Genomic DNA, 22460 nt, shown 5'->3' with positions numbered 1-22460 from the left:
CTCAAATTCATTATAGTTCATAAGTTTCATCATTTTCTACAATGGGTTAATCGTTATCTGTCCATGATAGGACTGGATAACCGCTAGAGCTGCGCGCCAAAGTTGAAAGAGATGATTCGTAAAGCTTTGATTTGATTGGCCAGCTCCGTCTCTAAGTTGGCCATCAATGCGTATATGGCCTCCTTAATCATCAGTCACTTTCCAGTTCCCTTAGGTTTCAGTGAAACTGATCTTTATCTGTCGTCATCCTCATCGAATCCCTTTTGAATGAGAAGGCACTAAGTCCAAAGCATTTGCATATGTTTGGTATGCATGTTTTTCTTTGGTTAGCGGAAATTGGTCGTCAGGCTTTAGTAAACAATTCCGCGCAGCTTCCTCCCGACTAAATCCCGAACGGAACACTTTGAAAATGGAATGAAGAATGACATGTCATGACTCTGCTAAACCTCGAAGGTGAATCATTCGATTGTCAGGCTAAGTCGATCGGTAATATGAGAAATCTAAGTCCAATAACGTTTTTTCTGCTCGGGACTTAAAAGCCAAATAGGATTATTTTAATTAGCGTAATTATGATTTGTATAATGTATATGTAGACAAATAATTTATATTAATTCAACTTAAAAGGACTTGCTATTTTTTTTAGCGTTGATAATTCATTAAGGGTTCTGTTCCTGACCGCCTGTCTGCTGACCAAATAATTAAGTTAGCGAACAAAATTACGAATTTGGTAGATAACTATGCCAATCAGCAGCACAACGATTAGCACCTGTACAATTTTTTTCCATCAGGAGCGTAAATCCGTGAGTGGAACATACATTACCCCCATAAGACGCGTCATCTCTACTTTACCATTTTTGTCCTTATCGTACTGAAAAAAGAAGGTTAGGCGTCGAACAATATAGAATATTAAATGACCAACTTGCTGCATGTACTGCGAGCCGCCCTCGGGTCCAACTGGCACTATCAGGCGGCCTCCGTTGGCCAGTTGATTGATGAGTTCGGTGGGCGTATCGGGAGCAGCGGCTCCCACATGTATGGCGTTGTAGGGCGCATGTGCCGGGTATCCTTTGCGTCCATCGCCCTGCACAATTTTAAGCGTTCCAGAGTCGAGCATGCTACGATCGTCGGAATTTAAATTGGCCTTGCTCATTGCCACTAACGAGGCCTGGTGCTCGATGCCCACAATGCAGGTGTCAGCAATCTCCCCCATCGCTTTGATGTAGCGATAGAAGCAGGCGGTTAGGTAACCCGAACCAGAGCCGACGTCCAGCACATGAGCACCTGGCTTCAAATGATCGCGCAAATATTCCAATGCAAAGGCGTGCTATGCGAAGAGTGCAAGAAACCCCTTAGTATTAAATCCAAAACCCAGCAGACACTTGTTACCATATGTGGTGCGCTAATAGTCACTCCGCCGCCAATTGGTTGAGGCGCATCCATGTAGGGGTTGCGCGGGGAATAGTGTTTTCGATCCGTATCAATCATTGCCTTTGCCACTGCGTCGGATGCAATGACGCCGTACTCTGTGCATTTTGGAAACCAATTATTTTTTGTGCCACTCGTGCCAAAATGCCACTCACCTTTCAGTTGGCGTATAAGATCCTGATTGCTAGCACCAACGGAACGCCAGGCCATGCTGATAGCTCGGACAAACAGTCCCAGTTTAATAATTTCAACCACAAATAACTTTAAGCCCCGCAGCTTGCCTTTGTTTTTGTTGGAAATCACAAATACAGAAGCATCAGCTGTCAGCTTGTCTCAATCCTATTCAATTTAATGGCCATATGACATTAGGTTTTGCTATTAGCTGTATGACATTAGGCTTTGATAAATTGGCTGTGAGAGAAATGGCTTGATAGACAAAACAAAAAATTGTTGGCTGAGGGAAAATGTGCAAATATACAAATAATAATCTTTAAAATATACTTTAAGCTAATTTTATTAATAACTCAACTTTGTACATGTGTAATCACAAATTCTGAGTTATTGAGTGAACACAACTACGTAACCCATGTCAGTGTAAGCAGACAGACAGCGTTCTGTCTCTTATGCATTTCCAACCATTAAAAATGTAAACCCAACGGGAAATGTATGTGATGCTCATATTCAGGTGTAGCAGATTCAGAATTTTGTTCGGCGAAAATTTGACCTTGGATGGTAAACCATTCAGGTTGAGGCACTTTAATAGCCGAAAGCTGGAGACATTCGGAAAGCCGCTAAGGCTTCCGGACATTGCCGCGGCCGTTTCCTGCTATTCAGCAGGGTACTTGCTATACACCACTTATAATATATCCATATAAAGTTAGTTTTTCATGTGTTGGGTTTAAATATACCGCCACATTACATATACTAATAGAACTTGAATTCGTCAGTATATTTACGGTATGTTTTGGTATATTTCTAAGGGTCTGACGGTAAATTTTAGCGATAAGTCCGCAGCACACTGATTGTATATTTTGTTGTTTATAGTTTGTTGAAATGTCAAACGTCGGGAAAATTCGGCTTAAATCCCTTGTTGAGCTGCAAGCCACAACAAAAATAAATGAGGCCTTAGGGAAATCAGTCAGTCAATCAATCGATGTCGGAGAGAAAACCCCTGAGAAGAAAAACCGGGCAAAATCAACTGGCGCTACAACCACGAGGAAAAACAAACCGAAAGTTGTTCAAGAAGCGGCTTCGATTATAGCAAATACTACTATTAAACGTTCATCTAAGAAAACGCCACTTCCTGGGCAGTTGCGCATCGATTCCTTCTTCAAAAGCAGCGCGAAAAGCCTCAAGATGGAGAACAAACCGCATACATCTCGGCAAGGGATAGTTCGCAAGACAGCCAACAATAAGCCAGCTCCTAAGTCGAACAAAGGACGCAAGCGCTTGTTCGACGAGGCGGCCACCACATCAACAACGACCACAGACGGATCAGACATGGAACCTCACACCAAGCGTGTCCAGCCGCCACGCAAAGCAAGGGGCAAGGAGAACACAAGTATGACCGACGCGAATGTCATTGATCTCTGCTCGGAATCGGAGTCTGAGGACTCGGACGATTTGAGAAGCTTCAAATTAGAACCACCACCACAATGCAAAGCTCCCAAGACTGGGGATATTAAAGGAAATCAGCTCAGCCCACGGATAGTGAACGAAGCATGTCCGTCCTCGCCAATGGTTTCGATTCCCAGTGAACTCCTCCTTGGAGATGTTTCCATTAAGGAAAATCTGCTCAGTCAGTCCTCACCCTCCACCACAGTGGCTCCCCACGACAGTCCCAGTACAAATGCTTCGCCCAAGAAAAAGGTTGCGCCTGTTTCAACCGTTGTTTCCAATCGCAATAAAAGGGCCAATAGAAGGGGTGTCCTGGCAGCAGGTACGTCACCACCAATTCCCAATAAAAAAGGTTTCCTTGCTCCACTGCCAGTTCCGAATGAACCTGGAAACCCAGACACTTCGTCCGAGAAAATTGCGTCCAATGGACGTAAGCAGAGGACGCCCAAACCATGTCCGCCCTATAAAGTTGTTGAGGGCACACACTTTTGTGTCGATGGCTTCCAGTTTGGAGTCATACCAGGCGTGACTCATTATTTCCTAACCCACTTTCATGCTGATCATTATATTGGTCTGACGAAGAAGTTTGCTTTTCCACTGTTCATGAGTCCCCTAACAGCTCGCCTGGTGCAAGCATTCATAAAAATAGATGAGATGTACATTCGTGAGATTGATGTGGATCAGACAATTCTAGTGGACAACATCCAGATCACCGGCATAGAGGCAAATCATTGTCCGGGAGCCCTTATGTTCTTCTTCAAGCTGTCTTCAGGTGAATGCATTCTCCACACGGGTGATTTTCGTGCCAGCTTCGAAATGGAATCGCTACCGATATTTTGGAACAACATCGATATAGATCTGCTCTATTTGGACACCACATATCTCAGTGGGAACTATGATTTTTGCCACCAGACCGAAAGTGTCGATAGAGCGGTGTATATGGTGCAGAAATTCCATGAAAGGAATCCAGGGAAACGCATACTCTATGTGTGTGGCTCCTATGTTATAGGAAAAGAAAAGATTTGGCTGACTTTGGCCGAAAAATTCTCGTTGACTGTCTGGACAGAGGCACATCGTCGCATGGCCATCGATTGTCTGGAGTGGCCTGACCTCCAATCGCGACTGAATGACGATCCATACCAAGCCAATTTGCATGTTATAGGCATGGGAAAAGTTACCTATTTGGTAAGACAGAATACCCTTAGATAAACATTCGCTAACTTTACGTTTCGCATTTCCAGGTTTTGGCAGAGTATTTTAAGCAATTCGAAGATCAATACGACATGCTACTGGCCATTCGTCCTAGTGGCTGGGAGAAGAACAGCAAGCCCTCCTATGGGAGGCGCATCAGCATAATTGGCATCGAGTACTCGGAGCATTCCAGCTACAAGGAGCTCGAGCGCTTTGTGCGTTTCATTAAGCCCAGGCGGATTATCAGCACTGTTCCGGTGGGCAGGGATCTATTTGTAACTGGAAAGGTGCAAGCCAAATGGTATCAGTTCAAGGGACATCTCTCTCTGATGACCAGAGGATATCAACCATCAATATCGACGTTTCTGGCCACACCAAATCGTAAAAAGCCGCCATCAAGCACTAAAATGGCATTGAGTCCAGTGGACGAAAATAAAACTGATTGGGAAACTACTGTCCAAGATCATGTGACCATTTCATCTAGCACTTCGGAAAACAGCACTATCACCGAAGGAATTGAGAAAAAAAAATCTCATGGTGATGGCAGCGATGTGCCGCTGCACAAGAGCGAAAGTCCGGGCAAGTCTAAGCCCAGTACAGATGAAGAAGCCTTACTCAACAGACTTACATCTGATGCTTCCGATGATTGGCTGGCGGATTCATAGAAATATCTCGCCCCATCTTTAATAATTTTTAATTTTGTTTGTAAATAAGTAATAGTTTGCCTGTTAAAACCTGTTACCATTCTCAGGATAGTTTTGTTAATTCAGGGACCCTTATAGAGTACAAAGTATGTGGAGCTTACACTTTCTTTTATATATTTCCAACTTGTTATTATATATGTATACATTCCACTAAATCCACCTTAATATTCAAATAGTTATTCTGTGTGCAAGCTGCTACCTCACTACTCCATGTACATTCTACAATAAATTAAATTATAGTTTATATAAAGAAACAACTAAATGGTATATAAGTATAAGTATAAATGTGAATAACAATCAACATAGGCCATTTGGGTAGGCTAAAATTATTCAATGCTAAAGAATGAATGAGTTTTGATTACTTTTTCACTGATATGTTCGATGCAAGTGTGGGATAAATTATATGAAAAATCGCATATACATCGTTTAAGTTCTTTTTTTTGGAATGGCCTTCGTTCAGAATTATGATAGAATTCTCGTTTTTATTTTAATGCACACACCACACCTCATTTGACTATACAAACACTTGAAAGAATCAAAACAAAAGGGGAAACATAACGATGCTATAATCGTGGTGCAAGGATAACAAGGAATATTATGAGGTGTAAATTAACTTTTGCGGGTTCCTCTCGAATGACTAAATTAAACACTTTTGACGATAAACTAGACAACAAAGAAGCGCATAGACACAATGACGAGGCAACAGACTCGGCCCCTGATTTGGTTTTTGGTGGGTGGGGTTTAGGCTAGGCATCAATCCAATGGCCATTTAACTGCATGAAAGAACAAATTGGTTAGCATATAGAGTATATAGTATATAGTTTATAACCATCTGCTTACCACCAGGAGAAGAAGGGACTCTTGTTCTGGAAGCGCTGCGTAAACGAAAAGAACCGACTGCCGCTGGATCTATGTGGATTCAAAAGTTATTCAATAACGTGCGTCTTTAAACAGTATTAAACCACTCACCGCTCCACAATCACGGCTGGCATCTGGACCAGCTGCACGGGGGATTTGCCATCCCTCAGTGCCTGGGTCAAGTTCAATATCTGGCCACGCATCACAGACATCTGACGCTCGAACAGCCGCTTATCAAATCCCCGATCCTGCTGGAACAGATACAGCAGCTCTGTGCAGATTTCCTCCACGAAATTCATGTCCGACAGTTGCGGCAGAACATGTTCCTTGATCTCCTCGCTGAAGGGTATCTTGGCCTGAGGCAGCCAGGCCCAGTGGTAGGGATAGGCGCGCCATGAATCGGGATGCTTGAAGGGAAAGGCCAGGCCATTGTCAATGGCTGCGATTTTGATAAAGGCCGTGTCCACCATATTCCAGTTATTCTCCGATGTGGGGGATATATTCTTGGTACTCGTGGTGGGTAGCTCCTCCTCGCTGCTGGCCAAACTGGTAACGTCTGTCTGGCCATTCTCTTTTGGGGATTGGGGATCCGTGCCCGCAGCCGAGCGCAACAGGTTATCGGGTGGCGATTCATTTAGATCGACAATTTGCTGGCCCACTGCTTCGGGCATTTTTGGTAGAACAACGCCCATCATCTTGCCCCCAGTGCCGCCTATCTGGGTCCTAACCCTGGGGGCCTGGTACTTGATCAGCCAATTGTCGTTGCCACGATCCGTGTTGCGTATGATGTAGTCCAGGACGACAAGTCGCTCAAACTCCAACTGAAACGATTTGGCTACGCCCGGTGCTATCCGTTCGCTCTCGAATCGTCGCAGCCAATAGTCTGCGTCCTTGTAGCCCTCCACAAACAGTTGAAAGGAGCCAGTCTGCAAGGGGAAATCATAAGCAAAAGTAGCGGGGAACAGGGCAAGAGATTCACCTTCAGGGGCAGACTCATTCGATTGAAGTGGGCCGACGGATAGTGCTCCTTAATACGCTTCTTCAGCTTGGCCTTCTGTCTATCGAGGCGGGCATAGTTGAAGCTTTCGGCGACCAGACGAACCACACGCGTCTTTGGCACCACATTCAGATTGAGTTTTCGATCCACTAGACTGGCTCCGGCCTCCGATAGATAGCTGCGCAACAGTGCATAAAAAATTAGTATAATGATCAGGGATATGTGGTATTATATGATGTTACCCCTGATTTGGTATCAGGCAGGCACGTCCAAAGCAGCAGGGACAGCAGAGCTTGTGCATCCATTTGGTCCATTTTGGATTCAGTCGGCCATAGGGTTCCTCATCCTTTGGCTTGAACACAGCCAGGCATTGCTGAAAAGCATAAAATGTTCAATCAATATCTGTCTTTAAGGAAACCCTGGCAAGGAGATACTGTATCTGGGTAAACCAAAAGTTCTGCAAAATAACTAAATTGCAAGGACTTCCCCGTTTGACAGAATCTTTAATTTATGCGTTGATTATTATTTGGGTTGCAGGGCCCACAACTTTTTAGGCCAGAACCCTTGCGAAACGCAATTCTAATTCTATAATTGTATATTCCACTTACATGTTCGGGATCCTTCACGAAATAGGAACCACTGCTGCCCTGATAAATGCGCTCGGGCAGCACACCCTGATCGATGGCCACCTCTGCCTGGGCCACAATCTCCGAGAAAATAGGATCATCTATGGGTTTAAATGGGAATTATATTATTATTGAATGCTTAAATGGTATAAGGTATAAAATTACTAATGAAATTTGTGCGAAGTACGAAGACTCGCATTTCGCAGAAAGCAGCCTGCTACTTTCTCAGGACAAATTGTTAAATAATTAATTAATCAAGTTATATGAAGGCCCAGTCGATTGGATTAAATGAGGGTTTACTCGTCGTGGGGTTTGCGTGCCAGCTGTCGGATAAAAATAACTAAACCAAATGAGCCGGCAGACACTGCGTTGAATACCATTCTACTTGAAAAACAGAGAACGACTGGGACCCGAAGCCGAAAAACAACATTTATCAAAGAGGTATCCACTACCAATAAAGTCAAAATTCTCGTTGAAGTCCCCCTGCGCATCCTGGCATATGGTGAACACTTCCCGAATGAAGTTCTCGCCACGGAAGCTCGACAAACGCGACATTTTTTGAACTGCACAATGAAAAGTGGAGTGGAAGTCGCAACAGAGTCAAGAGTCATTGATAAATGGACACAAAACAGGTCGCAATTAGCATGGCGAAAGCGTTTCGATAAGGCTCACTCGGTTGGTGGCCCACTTACACATGTTCTTCAGCGGGCAATTGGCGCACTGGCAGCGGGGGCGTGCTATACGAACGGTGACTGTGTCATTGGAGCCGGCTACCATCGAAGGGGCGTTTATTATGAATGGCGGCTCCCCCTCTGCGTCCGAGGGCGACTCAAGAAAGTCCTTCTCTGGCGCATGGCACTTCTGGACCTCAGAGCACATGCAGACATAGCTCAGGGACTTGGAGTCCACCGATGGCCGCGTACTGTCGTATTTGGCCAGAGCTGCCTTGCTCGTCGACGGCTGTTCATCACTCAGTGCACTCTGGCGATGACCATCGGGATCAGGGGGTTCCTTCTGATCATCGTTTTTCATTGTTGGGCATTCTCTTTGTTGCTCTCTCTATGTCCCGTAGGCCAGTCCAGGAATCATTAGAGCAAGTCCCATTTTCATATACGCTTGTTATTTTTTGTGCAACACTCCTCCACACACCACAGATTACAATCGTTTCGGTAATACAGACCCACAGTGTTTACAGGACTAAGAATTTGTTGGTACATAAAAACGAGAAACGAGAAATTTTTGACAAAATACGAGTATGTTGATCAAATATTATGAAAAACAACTCAATCTCTGTGTTTAGCCGAACCCTAAAAGGCAGCGTTTATGTGGCATAGCTAGCACACAATTTCATTCTAGTGCCCTGGAATAAAATACTGAAAAAATGTCCGTAAAACTTATCTCTCAATGGTAGATGACTGTCCCGGAGTAGGTAAAGCTGCTCCTAAACGGACTTGGAATACTCTTATGACAGTCTTAGATCATTTAAACCTTGGAGGATGCTTGGAAAATGCATGGAAAGGGTCTCCTCAAGCCTCAAGCTTGTTTTTCTAGAAATATTCTTCAATGGAAGAAGTTTCCTCAAGCATCAAAATGCTTTTTCTATAAATATTTTTCAATGCAAAGGATCTCCTCAACCTTCAAGCTGCTTTTTCGATAAATATTCTTCATTCTCTCCGAATGAAGTTGACAATAAAAGATATTTTATATTCACAAAGCTGTAGTTTCCCAAAATACCACAATTGTATACCTATTTGTGAGGGTATTCACATTATGTGGTTGGCATTATAATTGATAAGAGTAGCATGAGTAAAGCCGCGGCTTAGCTAACGCAAATATAGAATGAAATGGAGTCATCCCATTGATATATACATACACATGCCCTCATGTATATATACTCGTATGCATACAGAAAGAGAGTCGTAATGGAAGCCCCACAGATGGATGGATGGATGGATTGGTCACTTGTATGACTTCTTCGCTTGTGATTGTGATTCTGCACTGTTGGCTGCACTTACCTCCAAATGTATTCGATATAAAGTCAACATGATCGTGTCCACGGCCCAGGCCTCCTAGCAGATCACTAATGCGACTTCCGTGACTGGCACTGCCGCCTCCGAGTAGTGGCTGGGATTCCCGATTATCGCTTCCCGCGTCCGTGGACATGCCCTCAAAGTCGATTTCTGGCACCAGGCAAATATCGTCGGCCTCGTCGTGCGGGTGACGTCCAATGGCAATGTGCGTTGCAGATTTCAGAGGAGAGGATGGTGCTGATGCTGTCGCCTTTGTTGTTGCAATGTGACTAATCACCTGTGGCTGTGGCGTGGCACTAGAGCTCCGGCTCTCACTGCTCTCCTCAGAGTGATTTTTGAATTTTGCTCTACCGTTGACGGTGCCATTGCGCAGGGCGGCGCTCGCAACGTTGCCCGACGGGTTTCGGCTGAGTAGAACTTCCACTTCGTCGTCGTCGTCATCGTCGCCGCCATCTGTGTTGATGTCGTCGCTCAAGATAAGCAACTGATCCAGCTGCGGTTTCTGATGGACCGGCACCGCCGCATCCCCAGCGCCTTTCACATCATCTTCATCTTCAGCGTTGTCGTCGTCGTCTACTGACAGAAGCATCGGCTCACGTTCCTTCTTCACCTTCTTCTTGGATTTTCGCTTCCCAACTCCAATTGTGTTAATCTGCGGAGTGTATGTTATTATAATATAGTATGGGAGGGGCAGGGCTGGCTTCAAGGTTCACTTACCTCAACTTTTGTGGTCAACTGGGTAACATTGTTTGTGCTGGAGGCGAAACCATTGAGGAGTGGGGCTACGGATTGGTCCTTGACAAAGTCTCCGATGAGATCCTCCTCATCCTCGAGCTGCAGCAGCGGCGGATCCGCCTTATCCAGTGCATGGCTCATGGCTGAAGTGGGCGGGAGGAGGGCTTAGAGGCACGTTTGTGGGGGGGTGGCTGGGTGCCGAAGGGAATTAGAATTTTCGTGGCAGACACAACAACAAAGGGCCCGCGCTGTTGTTGCTGCTGATTCTGCTTCTGCTCGTTTCTGTCTGTCTCTTTTCGGGCGTACGCTTTGTTATCTCCCCCGCTCCGTATGCATGTTCTCGAACAATATGCTTCTATTATTCAAGCTGAAAGTCGATTATTTCATTATTTTTTAATTGTTGTCGCAATATTTGTAGTTGTTTTTTGTGGCAAATATCGATTTTCAGTTCATTTCAGCTGCTTTTTTGCCAAACTTTAATAATTTTTATCATTTCGTATCAAACAAAAATTTCGATTTGGCACTGTCAGTTTTTCGGAAAAACTTACTCACCATGCAAACGAAAACAGCAACTAAATTACGCGTTGAATTGAATTTTTCTAAGAACACGAAAGCGAAAAAGTGCTATTAGTGCTGACACTCTGTGGCATCAGAACAGCTGATTGCAGCGTTGCCAGAGTGCTGTTATTAGAACAAAGCAAATTCTTGTACGTTTTGGAAAGGGGTGTTCTTGTAAATAACTTTATTCTTAATAATACAATTGATTGCATGCTCAAGGGGTTTGCATTGCATCTATTGCTGCAGTACACTCTGCCGTAGTTTGGAGATCCAGCACAAAACATCTGTCAGCTGCCTCTGGAGATTAGTGCTCTCCGCAACGAGCTCGATGCAATCCCTGAACTTGGTCACTGCATGGCGTAAACTCATGGGCGGCAGAACCCTGTAAGAGAAACATAATGTAATTATGTGTACATGGAAGGTGCCAATGTGCATCATTGCCCATAATCAATCATTCTACTTACGAGAACCAATGCAGGGGCTCCACGTAACCATTGGCCCTATCCACCGCATGCCGCTCGATGTTGATCTCATTCTCGTCTTTGGCCTTTATGACCCTGCAAAGGGCATTGAATTCGGCACTGTTCTCCGTTGGGATCTGCGCCTTGGAAACGGAATTACTTCCTCCAGCCTGAAATCTCGTCCTGGCCAGAAGTATGGCTCCGCTGGCGTTGGCTCTCTCCAAATTCACTTTACACTGAGTGTGCTCTTCGATTAAATGGAACAAGTCCAGGTACATGGCATCCAGCAGCTGGCCAGCAGCCTCTTTTTCTACTTTTTCAGCCACCATATCAATTGTTTTACAGGAATATCTGGTGTGTAATGTTTACTGGAGCGAGAAAACAATTCCAGTCATATGATCAAGTTGGCCCAGGTTGGCAGCCCCAATAGATAAAAGCGCGCCATGAATCAGGATGCTTGAAGGGAAAGGCCAGGCCATTGTCAATGGCTGCGATTTTGATAAAGGCCGTGTCCACCATATTCCAGTTATTCTCCGATCTGTGGGATATATTCTTGGTACTCGTGGTGGGTAGCTCCTCCTCGCTGCTGGCCAAACTGGTAACGTCTGTCTGGCCATTCCCATTTGGGGATTGGGGGTCCGTGCCCCCTGCCGAACGCAGAGGTGGCGCAGGGGGAAAACATGAGTAAAATTAGCAGGGAACAGGGCAGGAGATTCACCTTCAGGGGCTGACTCATTCGATTGAAGTGGGCCGACGGATAGTGCTCCTTAATACGCTTCTTCAGCTTTGCCTTCTGTCTATCGAGGCGGGCATAGTTGAAGCTTTCGGCGACCAGACGAACCACACGCGTCTTTGGCACCACATTCAGATTGAGTTTCTGATCCACTAGACTGGCTCCGGCCTCCGATAGATAGCTGCGCAACAGTGCATAAAAAATTAGTATAATGATCAGGGATATGTGGTATTATATGATGTTACCCCTGATTTGGTATCAGGCAGGCACGTCCAAAGCAGCAGGGACAGCAGAGCTTGTGCATCCATTTGGTCCATTTTGGATTCAGTCGGCCATAGGGTTCCTCATCCTTTGGCTTGAACACAGCCAGGCATTGCTGAAAAGCATAAAATGTTCAATCAATATCTGTCTTTAAGGAAACCCTGGCAAGGAGATACTGTATCTGGGTAAACCAAAAGTTCTGCAAAATAACTAAATTGCAAGGACTTCCCCGTTTGCCAGAATCTTTAATTTATGCGTTGATTATTATTTGGGTTGCAGGACCCACAACTTTTTAGGCCAGAACCCTTGCGAAACGCAATTCTCGAGAAACGAGACATTTTTGACAAAATACGAGTATGTTGATCAAATATTAAGAAAAACAACTCAATCTCTGTGTTTAGCCGAACCCTAAAAGGCAGCGTTTATGTGGCATAGCTAGCACACAATTTCATTCTAGTGCCCTGGAATAAAATACTGAAAAAATGTCCGTAAAACTTATCTCTCAATGGTAGATGACTGTCCCGGAGTAGGTAAAGCTGCTCCTAAACGGACTTGGAATACTCTTATGACAGTCTTAGATCATTTAAACCTTGGAGGATGCTTGGAAAATGCATGGAAAGGGTCTCCTCAAGCCTCAAGCTTGTTTTTCTAGAAATATTCTTCAATGGAAAGGGTTTCCTCAAGCATCAAAATGCTTTTTTTATAAATATTTTTCAATGCAAAGGATCTCCTCAACCTTCAAGCTGCTTTTTCGATAAATATTCTTCATTCTCTCCGAATGAAGTTGACAATTAAAGATATTTTATATAAACAAAGCTGTAGTTTCCCAAAATACCACAATTGTATACCTATTTGTGAGGGTATTCACATTATGTGGTTGGCATTATAAGTGATAAGAGTAGCATGAGTAAAACCGCGGCTTAGCTAACGCAAATAAAGAATGAAATGGAGTCATCCCATTGATATATACATACACATGCCCTCATGTATATATAATCGTATGCATACAGAAAGAGAGTCGTAATGGAAGCCCCACAGATGGATGGATGGATGGATTGGTCACTTGTATGACTTCTTCGCTTGTGATTGTGATTCTGCACTGTTGGCTGCACTTACCTCCAAATGTATTCGATATAAAGTCAACATGATCGTGTCCACGGCCCAGGCCTCCTAGCAGATCACTAATGCGACTTCCGTGACTGGCACTGCCGCCTCCGAGTAGTGGCTGGGATTCCCGATTATCGCTTCCCGCGTCCGTGGACATGCCCTCAAAGTCGATTTCTGGCACCAGGCAAATATCGTCGGCCTCGTCGTGCGGGTGACGTCCAATGGCAATGTGCGTTGCAGATTTCAGAGGAGAGGATGGTGCTGATGCTGTCGCCTTTGTTGTTGCAATGTGACTAATCACCTGTGGCTGTGGCGTGGCACTAGAGCTCCGGCTCTCACTGCTCTCCTCAGAGTGATTTTTGAATTTTGCTCTACCGTTGACGGTGCCATTGCGCAGGGCGGCGCTCGCAACGTTGCCCGACGGGTTTCGGCTGAGTAGAACTTCCACTTCATCGTCGTCGTCATCGTCGCCGCCATCTGTGTTGATGTCGTCGCTCAAGATAAGCAACTGATCCAGCTGCGGTTTCTGATGGACCGGCACCGCCGCATCCCCAGCGCCTTTCACATCATCTTCATCTTCAGCGTTGTCGTCGTCGTCTACTGACAGAAGCATCGGCTCACGTTCCTTCTTCACCTTCTTCTTGGATTTTCGCTTCCCAACTCCAATTGTGTTAATCTGCGGAGTGTATGTTATTATAATATAGTATGGGAGGGGCAGGGCTGGCTTCAAGGTTCACTTACCTCAACTTTTGTGGTCAACTGGGTAACATTGTTTGTGCTGGAGGCGAAACCATTGAGGAGTGGGGCTACGGATTGGTCCTTGACAAAGTCTCCGATGAGATCCTCCTCATCCTCGAGCTGCAGCAGCGGCGGATCCGCCTTATCCAGTGCATGGCTCATGGCTGAAGTGGGCGGGAGGAGGGCTTAGAGGCACGTTTGTGGGGGGGTGGCTGGGTGCCGAAGGGAATTAGAATTTTCGTGGCAGACACAACAACAAAGGGCCCGCGCTGTTGTTGCTGCTGATTCTGCTTCTGCTCGTTTCTGTCTGTCTCTTTTCGGGCGTACGCTTTGTTATCTCCCCCGCTCCGTATGCATGTTCTCGAACAATATGCTTCTATTATTCAAGCTGAAAGTCGATTATTTCATTATTTTTTAATTGTTGTCGCAATATTTGTAGTTGTTTTTTGTGGCAAATATCGATTTTCAGTTCATTTCAGCTGCTTTTTTGCCAAACTTTAATAATTTTTATCATTTCGTATCAAACAAAAATTTCGATTTGGCACTGTCAGTTTTTCGGAAAAACTTACTCACCATGCAAACGAAAACAGCAACTAAATTACGCGTTGAATTGAATTTTTCTAAGAACACGAAAGCGAAAAAGTGCTATTAGTGCTGACACTCTGTGGCATCAGAACAGCTGATTGCAGCGTTGCCAGAGTGCTGTTATTAGAACAAAGCAAATTCTTGTACGTTTTGGAAAGGGGTGTTCTTGTAAATAACTTTATTCTTAATAATACAATTGATTGCATGCTCAAGGGGTTTGCATTGCATCTATTGCTGCAGTACACTCTGCCGTAGTTTGGAGATCCAGCACAAAACATCTGTCAGCTGCCTCTGGAGATTAGTGCTCTCCGCAACGAGCTCGATGCAATCCCTGAACTTGGTCACTGCATGGCGTAAACTCATGGGCGGCAGAACCCTGTAAGAGAAACATAATGTAATTATGTGTACATGGAAGGTGCCAATGTGCATCATTGCCCATAATCAATCATTCTACTTACGAGAACCAATGCAGGGGCTCCACGTAACCATTGGCCCTATCCACCGCATGCCGCTCGATGTTGATCTCATTCTCGTCTTTGGCCTTTATGACCCTGCAAAGGGCATTGAATTCGGCACTGTTCTCCGTTGGGATCTGCGCCTTGGAAACGGAATTACTTCCTCCAGCCTGAAATCTCGTCCTGGCCAGAAGTATGGCTCCGCTGGCGTTGGCTCTCTCCAAATTCACTTTACACTGAGTGTGCTCTTCGATTAAATGGAACAAGTCCAGGTACATGGCATCCAGCAGCTGGCCAGCAGCCTCTTTTTCTACTTTTTCAGCCACCATATCAATTGTTTTACAGGAATATCTGGTGTGTAATGTTTACTGGAGCGAGAAAACAATTCCAGTCATATGATCAAGTTGGCCCAGGTTGGCAGCCCCAATAGATAAAAGCGCGCCATGAATCAGGATGCTTGAAGGGAAAGGCCAGGCCATTGTCAATGGCTGCGATTTTGATAAAGGCCGTGTCCACCATATTCCAGTTATTCTCCGATCTGTGGGATATATTCTTGGTACTCGTGGTGGGTAGCTCCTCCTCGCTGCTGGCCAAACTGGTAACGTCTGTCTGGCCATTCCCTTTTGGGGATTGGGGGTCCGTGCCCCCTGCCGAACGCAGAGGTGGCGCAGGGGGAAAACATGAGTAAAATTAGCAGGGAACAGGGCAGGAGATTCACCTTCAGGGGCTGACTCATTCGATTGAAGTGGGCCGACGGATAGTGCTCCTTAATACGCTTCTTCAGCTTTGCCTTCTGTCTATCGAGGCGGGCATAGTTGAAGCTTTCGGCGACCAGACGAACCACACGCGTCTTTGGCACCACATTCAGATTGAGTTTCTGATCCACTAGACTGGCTCCGGCCTCCGATAGATAGCTGCGCAACAGTGCATAAAAAATTAGTATAATGATCAGGGATATGTGGTATTATATGATGTTACCCCTGATTTGGTATCAGGCAGGCACGTCCAAAGCAGCAGGGACAGCAGAGCTTGTGCATCCATTTGGTCCATTTTGGATTCAGTCGGCCATAGGGTTCCTCATCCTTTGGCTTGAACACAGCCAGGCATTGCTGAAAAGCATAAAATGTTCAATCAATATCTGTCTTTAAGGAAACCCTGGCAAGGAGATACTGTATCTGGGTAAACCAAAAGTTCTGCAAAATAACTAAATTGCAAGGACTTCCCCGTTTGCCAGAATCTTTAATTTATGCGTTGATTATTATTTGGGTTGCAGGACCCACAACTTTTTAGGCCAGAACCCTTGCGAAACGCAATTCTCGAGAAACGAGACATTTTTGACAAAATACGAGTATGTTGATCAAATATTAAGAAAAACAACTCAATCTCTGTGTTTAGCCGAACCCTAAAAGGCAGCGTTTATGTGGCATAGCTAGCACACAATTTCATTCTAGTGCCCTGGAATAAAATACTGAAAAAATGTCCGTAAAACTTATCTCTCAATGGTAGATGACTGTCCCGGAGTAGGTAAAGCTGCTCCTAAACGGACTTGGAATACTCTTATGACAGTCTTAGATCATTTAAACCTTGGAGGATGCTTGGAAAATGCATGGAAAGGGTCTCCTCAAGCCTCAAGCTTGTTTTTCTAGAAATATTCTTCAATGGAAAGGGTTTCCTCAAGCATCAAAATGCTTTTTTTATAAATATTTTTCAATGCAAAGGATCTCCTCAACCTTCAAGCTGCTTTTTCGATAAATATTCTTCATTCTCTCCGAATGAAGTTGACAATTAAAGATATTTTATATAAACAAAGCTGTAGTTTCCCAAAATACCACAATTGTATACCTATTTGTGAGGGTATTCACATTATGTGGTTGGCATTATAAGTGATAAGAGTAGCATGAGTAAAACCGCGGCTTAGCTAACGCAAATAAAGAATGAAATGGAGTCATCCCATTGATATATACATACACATGCCCTCATGTATATATAATCGTATGCATACAGAAAGAGAGTCGTAATGGAAGCCCCACAGATGGATGGATGGATGGATTGGTCACTTGTATGACTTCTTCGCTTGTGATTGTGATTCTGCACTGTTGGCTGCACTTACCTCCAAATGTATTCGATATAAAGTCAACATGATCGTGTCCACGGCCCAGGCCTCCTAGCAGATCACTAATGCGACTTCCGTGACTGGCACTGCCGCCTCCGAGTAGTGGCTGGGATTCCCGATTATCGCTTCCCGCGTCCGTGGACATGCCCTCAAAGTCGATTTCTGGCACCAGGCAAATATCGTCGGCCTCGTCGTGCGGGTGACGTCCAATGGCAATGTGCGTTGCAGATTTCAGAGGAGAGGATGGTGCTGATGCTGTCGCCTTTGTTGTTGCAATGTGACTAATCACCTGTGGCTGTGGCGTGGCACTAGAGCTCCGGCTCTCACTGCTCTCCTCAGAGTGATTTTTGAATTTTGCTCTACCGTTGACGGTGCCATTGCGCAGGGCGGCGCTCGCAACGTTGCCCGACGGGTTTCGGCTGAGTAGAACTTCCACTTCATCGTCGTCGTCATCGTCGCCGCCATCTGTGTTGATGTCGTCGCTCAAGATAAGCAACTGATCCAGCTGCGGTTTCTGATGGACCGGCACCGCCGCATCCCCAGCGCCTTTCACATCATCTTCATCTTCAGCGTTGTCGTCGTCGTCTACTGACAGAAGCATCGGCTCACGTTCCTTCTTCACCTTCTTCTTGGATTTTCGCTTCCCAACTCCAATTGTGTTAATCTGCGGAGTGTATGTTATTATAATATAGTATGGGAGGGGCAGGGCTGGCTTCAAGGTTCACTTACCTCAACTTTTGTGGTCAACTGGGTAACATTGTTTGTGCTGGAGGCGAAACCATTGAGGAGTGGGGCTACGGATTGGTCCTTGACAAAGTCTCCGATGAGATCCTCCTCATCCTCGAGCTGCAGCAGCGGCGGATCCGCCTTATCCAGTGCATGGCTCATGGCTGAAGTGGGCGGGAGGAGGGCTTAGAGGCACGTTTGTGGGGGGGTGGCTGGGTGCCGAAGGGAATTAGAATTTTCGTGGCAGACACAACAACAAAGGGCCCGCGCTGTTGTTGCTGCTGATTCTGCTTCTGCTCGTTTCTGTCTGTCTCTTTTCGGGCGTACGCTTTGTTATCTCCCCCGCTCCGTATGCATGTTCTCGAACAATATGCTTCTATTATTCAAGCTGAAAGTCGATTATTTCATTATTTTTTAATTGTTGTCGCAATATTTGTAGTTGTTTTTTGTGGCAAATATCGATTTTCAGTTCATTTCAGCTGCTTTTTTGCCAAACTTTAATAATTTTTATCATTTCGTATCAAACAAAAATTTCGATTTGGCACTGTCAGTTTTTCGGAAAAACTTACTCACCATGCAAACGAAAACAGCAACTAAATTACGCGTTGAATTGAATTTTTCTAAGAACACGAAAGCGAAAAAGTGCTATTAGTGCTGACACTCTGTGGCATCAGAACAGCTGATTGCAGCGTTGCCAGAGTGCTGTTATTAGAACAAAGCAAATTCTTGTACGTTTTGGAAAGGGGTGTTCTTGTAAATAACTTTATTCTTAATAATACAATTGATTGCATGCTCAAGGGGTTTGCATTGCATCTATTGCTGCAGTACACTCTGCCGTAGTTTGGAGATCCAGCACAAAACATCTGTCAGCTGCCTCTGGAGATTAGTGCTCTCCGCAACGAGCTCGATGCAATCCCTGAACTTGGTCACTGCATGGCGTAAACTCATGGGCGGCAGAACCCTGTAAGAGAAACATAATGTAATTATGTGTACATGGAAGGTGCCAATGTGCATCATTGCCCATAATCAATCATTCTACTTACGAGAACCAATGCAGGGGCTCCACGTAACCATTGGCCCTATCCACCGCATGCCGCTCGATGTTGATCTCATTCTCGTCTTTGGCCTTTATGACCCTGCAAAGGGCATTGAATTCGGCACTGTTCTCCGTTGGGATCTGCGCCTTGGAAACGGAATTACTTCCTCCAGCCTGAAATCTCGTCCTGGCCAGAAGTATGGCTCCGCTGGCGTTGGCTCTCTCCAAATTCACTTTACACTGAGTGTGCTCTTCGATTAAATGGAACAAGTCCAGGTACATGGCATCCAGCAGCTGGCCAGCAGCCTCTTTTTCTACTTTTTCAGCCACCATATCAATTGTTTTACAGGAATATCTGGTGTGTAATGTTTACTGGAGCGAGAAAACAATTCCAGTCATATGATCAAGTTGGCCCAGGTTGGCAGCCCCAATAGATAAAAGCGCGCCATGAATCAGGATGCTTGAAGGGAAAGGCCAGGCCATTGTCAATGGCTGCGATTTTGATAAAGGCCGTGTCCACCATATTCCAGTTATTCTCCGATCTGTGGGATATATTCTTGGTACTCGTGGTGGGTAGCTCCTCCTCGCTGCTGGCCAAACTGGTAACGTCTGTCTGGCCATTCCCTTTTGGGGATTGGGGGTCCGTGCCCCCTGCCGAACGCAGAGGTGGCGCAGGGGGAAAACATGAGTAAAATTAGCAGGGAACAGGGCAGGAGATTCACCTTCAGGGGCTGACTCATTCGATTGAAGTGGGCCGACGGATAGTGCTCCTTAATACGCTTCTTCAGCTTTGCCTTCTGTCTATCGAGGCGGGCATAGTTGAAGCTTTCGGCGACCAGACGAACCACACGCGTCTTTGGCACCACATTCAGATTGAGTTTCTGATCCACTAGACTGGCTCCGGCCTCCGATAGATAGCTGCGCAACAGTGCATAAAAAATTAGTATAATGATCAGGGATATGTGGTATTATATGATGTTACCCCTGATTTGGTATCAGGCAGGCACGTCCAAAGCAGCAGGGACAGCAGAGCTTGTGCATCCATTTGGTCCATTTTGGATTCAGTCGGCCATAGGGTTCCTCATCCTTTGGCTTGAACACAGCCAGGCATTGCTGAAAAGCATAAAATGTTCAATCAATATCTGTCTTTAAGGAAACCCTGGCAAGGAGATACTGTATCTGGGTAAACCAAAAGTTCTGCAAAATAACTAAATTGCAAGGACTTCCCCGTTTGCCAGAATCTTTAATTTATGCGTTGATTATTATTTGGGTTGCAGGACCCACAACTTTTTAGGCCAGAACCCTTGCGAAACGCAATTCTCGAGAAACGAGACATTTTTGACAAAATACGAGTATGTTGATCAAATATTAAGAAAAACAACTCAATCTCTGTGTTTAGCCGAACCCTAAAAGGCAGCGTTTATGTGGCATAGCTAGCACACAATTTCATTCTAGTGCCCTGGAATAAAATACTGAAAAAATGTCCGTAAAACTTATCTCTCAATGGTAGATGACTGTCCCGGAGTAGGTAAAGCTGCTCCTAAACGGACTTGGAATACTCTTATGACAGTCTTAGATCATTTAAACCTTGGAGGATGCTTGGAAAATGCATGGAAAGGGTCTCCTCAAGCCTCAAGCTTGTTTTTCTAGAAATATTCTTCAATGGAAAGGGTTTCCTCAAGCATCAAAATGCTTTTTTTATAAATATTTTTCAATGCAAAGGATCTCCTCAACCTTCAAGCTGCTTTTTCGATAAATATTCTTCATTCTCTCCGAATGAAGTTGACAATTAAAGATATTTTATATAAACAAAGCTGTAGTTTCCCAAAATACCACAATTGTATACCTATTTGTGAGGGTATTCACATTATGTGGTTGGCATTATAAGTGATAAGAGTAGCATGAGTAAAACCGCGGCTTAGCTAACGCAAATAAAGAATGAAATGGAGTCATCCCATTGATATATACATACACATGCCCTCATGTATATATAATCGTATGCATACAGAAAGAGAGTCGTAATGGAAGCCCCACAGATGGATGGATGGATGGATTGGTCACTTGTATGACTTCTTCGCTTGTGATTGTGATTCTGCACTGTTGGCTGCACTTACCTCCAAATGTATTCGATATAAAGTCAACATGATCGTGTCCACGGCCCAGGCCTCCTAGCAGATCACTAATGCGACTTCCGTGACTGGCACTGCCGCCTCCGAGTAGTGGCTGGGATTCCCGATTATCGCTTCCCGCGTCCGTGGACATGCCCTCAAAGTCGATTTCTGGCACCAGGCAAATATCGTCGGCCTCGTCGTGCGGGTGACGTCCAATGGCAATGTGCGTTGCAGATTTCAGAGGAGAGGATGGTGCTGATGCTGTCGCCTTTGTTGTTGCAATGTGACTAATCACCTGTGGCTGTGGCGTGGCACTAGAGCTCCGGCTCTCACTGCTCTCCTCAGAGTGATTTTTGAATTTTGCTCTACCGTTGACGGTGCCATTGCGCAGGGCGGCGCTCGCAACGTTGCCCGACGGGTTTCGGCTGAGTAGAACTTCCACTTCATCGTCGTCGTCATCGTCGCCGCCATCTGTGTTGATGTCGTCGCTCAAGATAAGCAACTGATCCAGCTGCGGTTTCTGATGGACCGGCACCGCCGCATCCCCAGCGCCTTTCACATCATCTTCATCTTCAGCGTTGTCGTCGTCGTCTACTGACAGAAGCATCGGCTCACGTTCCTTCTTCACCTTCTTCTTGGATTTTCGCTTCCCAACTCCAATTGTGTTAATCTGCGGAGTGTATGTTATTATAATATAGTATGGGAGGGGCAGGGCTGGCTTCAAGGTTCACTTACCTCAACTTTTGTGGTCAACTGGGTAACATTGTTTGTGCTGGAGGCGAAACCATTGAGGAGTGGGGCTACGGATTGGTCCTTGACAAAGTCTCCGATGAGATCCTCCTCATCCTCGAGCTGCAGCAGCGGCGGATCCGCCTTATCCAGTGCATGGCTCATGGCTGAAGTGGGCGGGAGGAGGGCTTAGAGGCACGTTTGTGGGGGGGTGGCTGGGTGCCGAAGGGAATTAGAATTTTCGTGGCAGACACAACAACAAAGGGCCCGCGCTGTTGTTGCTGCTGATTCTGCTTCTGCTCGTTTCTGTCTGTCTCTTTTCGGGCGTACGCTTTGTTATCTCCCCCGCTCCGTATGCATGTTCTCGAACAATATGCTTCTATTATTCAAGCTGAAAGTCGATTATTTCATTATTTTTTAATTGTTGTCGCAATATTTGTAGTTGTTTTTTGTGGCAAATATCGATTTTCAGTTCATTTCAGCTGCTTTTTTGCCAAACTTTAATAATTTTTATCATTTCGTATCAAACAAAAATTTCGATTTGGCACTGTCAGTTTTTCGGAAAAACTTACTCACCATGCAAACGAAAACAGCTAAAGCGTTTAATAAAACAATAATAAAGACACTTACGTTTTTTGATAGATGTACGGTCTGACCTGACCCT

The 22460-nt window shown here is 45.2% G+C and overlaps 9 protein-coding genes, 2 long non-coding RNA genes and 1 pseudogene across 15 annotated transcripts; 3 read left to right on the top strand and 9 right to left on the bottom strand.

Moving 5' to 3' along the window:
- Window positions 1-522: 522 nt before the first annotated feature.
- Window positions 523-1775, bottom strand: Pcmt (Protein-L-isoaspartate (D-aspartate) O-methyltransferase). Its single transcript, XM_001359315.4, has 4 exons — window positions 1581-1775; window positions 1387-1523; window positions 920-1324; window positions 523-868 (listed from the first exon to the last, which is right to left on the bottom strand). The coding sequence occupies exons 1-4, from the start codon at window positions 1633-1635 to the stop codon at window positions 785-787; spliced, it is 681 nt and encodes a 226-aa protein (XP_001359352.1). The 5' UTR covers window positions 1636-1775; the 3' UTR covers window positions 523-784.
- Window positions 1776-2401: 626 nt separating this feature from the next.
- Snm1 (DNA cross-link repair protein snm1) lies at window positions 2402-5357 on the top strand. Its single transcript, XM_001359314.5, has 2 exons — window positions 2402-4227; window positions 4284-5357. The coding sequence occupies exons 1-2, from the start codon at window positions 2479-2481 to the stop codon at window positions 4896-4898; spliced, it is 2364 nt and encodes a 787-aa protein (XP_001359351.4). The 5' UTR covers window positions 2402-2478; the 3' UTR covers window positions 4899-5357.
- A 14-nt stretch (window positions 5358-5371) lies between these two features.
- On the bottom strand, window positions 5372-10854 carry LOC4802426 (phosphatidylinositol 4-kinase type 2-alpha-like). Of its 4 annotated transcripts, XM_001359312.4 has the most exons (9): window positions 10736-10854; window positions 10166-10550; window positions 9434-10100; window positions 7401-7519; window positions 7035-7165; window positions 6775-6970; window positions 5907-6721; window positions 5778-5846; window positions 5372-5710 (listed from the first exon to the last, which is right to left on the bottom strand). In XM_001359312.4, the coding sequence occupies exons 2-9, from the start codon at window positions 10322-10324 to the stop codon at window positions 5707-5709; spliced, it is 2160 nt and encodes a 719-aa protein (XP_001359349.3). In that variant the 5' UTR covers window positions 10325-10550; window positions 10736-10854; the 3' UTR covers window positions 5372-5706. The 4 variants fall into 4 exon arrangements, with proteins under 4 accessions (XP_001359349.3, XP_003736735.2, XP_033233007.1 ...); XM_003736687.3 differs by lacking the exons at window positions 9434-10100; window positions 10166-10550; window positions 10736-10854 and adding an exon at window positions 8111-8697; XM_033377116.1 differs by lacking the exons at window positions 9434-10100; window positions 10166-10550; window positions 10736-10854 and adding an exon at window positions 7584-7632.
- Window positions 10855-10891: 37 nt separating this feature from the next.
- Window positions 10892-11565, bottom strand: LOC4802430 (uncharacterized). The gene is made up of 2 exons (XM_001359313.4): window positions 11206-11565; window positions 10892-11123 (listed from the first exon to the last, which is right to left on the bottom strand). The coding sequence occupies exons 1-2, from the start codon at window positions 11529-11531 to the stop codon at window positions 10976-10978; spliced, it is 474 nt and encodes a 157-aa protein (XP_001359350.2). The 5' UTR covers window positions 11532-11565; the 3' UTR covers window positions 10892-10975.
- LOC117183383 (uncharacterized) lies at window positions 11349-11722 on the top strand. Its single transcript, XR_004468534.1, has 2 exons — window positions 11349-11474; window positions 11548-11722. It is a non-coding gene; the product is annotated as an uncharacterized lncRNA (long non-coding RNA).
- A 6-nt stretch (window positions 11723-11728) lies between these two features.
- Window positions 11729-12252, bottom strand: LOC117185594 (uncharacterized). The gene is made up of 2 exons (XM_033385722.1): window positions 12206-12252; window positions 11729-12116 (listed from the first exon to the last, which is right to left on the bottom strand). Exons 1-2 carry the CDS (start codon window positions 12250-12252, stop codon window positions 11729-11731), a joined length of 435 nt encoding a protein of 144 aa, XP_033241613.1.
- LOC117183378 (uncharacterized) lies at window positions 12082-14737 on the bottom strand. The gene is made up of 5 exons (XM_033377122.1): window positions 14615-14737; window positions 14045-14429; window positions 13313-13979; window positions 12181-12311; window positions 12082-12116 (listed from the first exon to the last, which is right to left on the bottom strand). The coding sequence occupies exons 2-4, from the start codon at window positions 14201-14203 to the stop codon at window positions 12280-12282; spliced, it is 858 nt and encodes a 285-aa protein (XP_033233013.1). The 5' UTR covers window positions 14204-14429; window positions 14615-14737; the 3' UTR covers window positions 12082-12116; window positions 12181-12279.
- Window positions 14738-14770: 33 nt separating this feature from the next.
- LOC117183380 (uncharacterized) lies at window positions 14771-15444 on the bottom strand. The gene is made up of 2 exons (XM_033377124.1): window positions 15085-15444; window positions 14771-15002 (listed from the first exon to the last, which is right to left on the bottom strand). Exons 1-2 carry the CDS (start codon window positions 15408-15410, stop codon window positions 14855-14857), a joined length of 474 nt encoding a protein of 157 aa, XP_033233015.1. The 5' UTR covers window positions 15411-15444; the 3' UTR covers window positions 14771-14854.
- LOC117183384 (uncharacterized) lies at window positions 15228-15601 on the top strand. Its single transcript, XR_004468535.1, has 2 exons — window positions 15228-15353; window positions 15427-15601. It is a non-coding gene; the product is annotated as an uncharacterized lncRNA (long non-coding RNA).
- On the bottom strand, window positions 15354-18616 carry LOC6897598 (phosphatidylinositol 4-kinase type 2-alpha-like). 2 transcript variants are annotated; one of them, XM_033377120.1, is made up of 5 exons: window positions 18494-18616; window positions 17924-18308; window positions 17192-17858; window positions 16060-16190; window positions 15961-15995 (listed from the first exon to the last, which is right to left on the bottom strand). In XM_033377120.1, the coding sequence occupies exons 2-4, from the start codon at window positions 18080-18082 to the stop codon at window positions 16159-16161; spliced, it is 858 nt and encodes a 285-aa protein (XP_033233011.1). In that variant the 5' UTR covers window positions 18083-18308; window positions 18494-18616; the 3' UTR covers window positions 15961-15995; window positions 16060-16158. The 2 variants fall into 2 exon arrangements, with proteins under 2 accessions (XP_033233012.1, XP_033233011.1); XM_033377121.1 differs by lacking the exons at window positions 17924-18308; window positions 18494-18616 and adding an exon at window positions 15354-15728 and having other exon boundaries at window positions 15800-15995; window positions 17192-17364.
- Window positions 18617-18643: 27 nt separating this feature from the next.
- LOC117183381 (uncharacterized) lies at window positions 18644-19417 on the bottom strand. Its single transcript, XM_033377125.1, has 2 exons — window positions 18964-19417; window positions 18644-18881 (listed from the first exon to the last, which is right to left on the bottom strand). Exons 1-2 carry the CDS (start codon window positions 19287-19289, stop codon window positions 18734-18736), a joined length of 474 nt encoding a protein of 157 aa, XP_033233016.1. The 5' UTR covers window positions 19290-19417; the 3' UTR covers window positions 18644-18733.
- LOC117183212 (phosphatidylinositol 4-kinase type 2-beta-like) lies at window positions 19360-22332 on the bottom strand (annotated as a pseudogene).
- Between the last annotated feature and the right edge of the window lie 128 nt (window positions 22333-22460).

The sequence above is a fragment of the Drosophila pseudoobscura genome, chromosome 2 (assembly GCF_009870125.1).
Source record: "Drosophila pseudoobscura strain MV-25-SWS-2005 chromosome 2, UCI_Dpse_MV25, whole genome shotgun sequence".
NCBI classification, from domain to species: Eukaryota; Metazoa; Arthropoda; class Insecta; order Diptera; family Drosophilidae; genus Drosophila; species Drosophila pseudoobscura.
This window is presented reverse-complemented; position numbering and strand designations above follow the sequence as displayed.